General features: G+C 35.6%; 1 protein-coding gene across 1 annotated transcript; it reads right to left on the bottom strand.

The window, feature by feature from the left end:
• Window positions 1–1,442: 1,442 nt before the first annotated feature.
• Window positions 1,443–1,774, bottom strand: ITP (ion transport peptide). Its single transcript, XM_017606974.1, has one exon. It carries the CDS (start codon window positions 1,745–1,747, stop codon window positions 1,523–1,525), a length of 225 nt encoding a protein of 74 aa, XP_017462463.1. The 5' UTR covers window positions 1,748–1,774; the 3' UTR covers window positions 1,443–1,522.
• Window positions 1,775–2,036: the final 262 nt, after the last annotated feature.

Raw genomic sequence — 2,036 nt, 5'->3', positions numbered from 1 at the left:
AAAACTACGAGAACGACACGTAGTTGCGATCAAACCTTTTGTTCTCGGTACCTGATTTATAGTTTTATTAGGGGTCTTTAAAAAGTGCTAGTTGTATATTTTTATCACTTTGGTACAAATTACAATACTTTTAAATTTGTATTGAAAACAATTTTCTAAGAAAAAAGTGAAAGTAACCAAGAAGCTATTCAAAATTTGGTACTCAGAAAGATGTTATGATAATACTTTCAGTAGCAAAACTATAATCTTTTTGCAATAAAGCAGTCCTATGTACCTACAGCGAAATGACGGTGCTATATAGAGTTTACTAGGATGAAAGGTTATGCTATACCTAACTCAATAAGCCAAATATTTTTCATTATATTTTATTACGAGTATACATACTTACTTTACGCTGGAACAATTAAATATGTACGTATGTATGTATGCAATTTGATAACACAGTGGTAACGAAAACCAGTTAGCTTTCCCAGCAAATGTTTTTATTTGTCTCTATTAAAATATTTTTAGACCGTAACACCTTACAAGCAAACAAAAAAAGTTCATCGTCTACCCCTGAGCCTAAAGTATTTTTTACAAAGCAATTTAAGTTTTTTTTTGTCTAAAAAACTGACCCTTAGGCCTTTTCCGCTATGGAGGGACCACATGGAGAATTACTTGGCTGTACTTGACATTTATATGGGCATTGTGGGGCGGCGGCGTCATTGGGCCCTACTTTTACGAAAACGACGATGAAGACGTCTGTTCAATCTTTACGATATTGGTTTCGATATTAAAAAGTAGTATTTATTAACAATAATTCAAATTTACAATATTTCAAGAAAATGATGAAAGTATGGTTGAATGCATATGCATGTATGCATGAACGAATATAATACAAGAGACTTTAATGTTTGAAGGTGACTTTAATTAACAATAATATGTATGTAGAAACTGAGAATGTTAATACGCGGAAAGTATGAATGATTTTAAATAACAAGTTGAGTGCAAGAATTAATGTTTAACAATCNGAAAATGATGATGTGCTGCTATCCTGCTGAACGTCAGTGGAAAAAGAAGAGAGAGTAACAAGGCGGCGGTTGCATTTATAGGCAACACTGGAAGTAGCCCAGTGTGCCCATAAGCAACCCTGGGAAGCAATTCCCGTGCACTTGTCGAACTTCCAACTAGAGCAGGGATGCTTGTAGTGTGGAATTCGAACAGGGATGCATGAACGCAAGTCATGAAAGTAATTTCAAGCGAACGCAAGTCGTTATGAGCGCAAGTCATGGAAATACTTTAAGTGAGCGCAAGTCACTTAAACAACGTCATTACTGTCAGTTCTCAACGCTATGCCGCCATGATCAATGCTTTTTTATTAAAAATTGTATCTGAATGATTTGGGAACACACTACAAAATTCGATAGATAAATGCAGATATCGCGTAATAGGTACTCCTCGAGTTTACCTTCATGGTTTACCACCGTGTTATATTATGAGACAATTACATACATATGTACAAACTAACACTTGCAGCGACAACTTACTTGCATAGTCGGTGTATACTCGTTTCGCGGAAGAGTTGATAGCAGTCTTCACAAATGCGATCCAAGCGAAAGAACATTGTTTTGTTGAAAATACCTTTGCACTCTAAATCGAAGAAATTGCTTCGTTTTGACAAATTGTGATTGTTGTGTGGCAAGGCTGTGATAAGTGGAATCAAGACAAGAAACAGCACCACCGAGATCTTAATGTTGCGGGAACACATCTGAAATTAAATAAAAAATTTGGATATTTATTTAGAGACTAATAATGGACGTTGTAAGACATTGATAACGAGTTAACTGAAGACTGGGAAAGCCATAAATATCTTAAATTAATACATTGTTTCCCGCTTTGGACACCACGTGGATTTTACCGTTGGAGGATTTTACTCTCTTTGCAAAACCGCTCTTTGGCCTGTTTGCAAAACTGCCTATCTTACGGCACTCAAATTTTACAGGACAGCCATTGACTTGATTCTAAGAACTCGGTTCTCTTATTATATTAACACAAAG

Source organism: Rhagoletis zephyria, unplaced genomic scaffold (genome assembly GCF_001687245.7).
Source record: "Rhagoletis zephyria isolate East Lansing unplaced genomic scaffold, Rhagoletis_zephyria_1.1 Rzeph_scaffold_50848, whole genome shotgun sequence".
Taxonomy (NCBI): domain Eukaryota; kingdom Metazoa; phylum Arthropoda; class Insecta; order Diptera; family Tephritidae; genus Rhagoletis; species Rhagoletis zephyria.
Note: the sequence above shows the minus strand (reverse complement) of the source record. Positions and strands in the feature narration are given on the sequence as shown.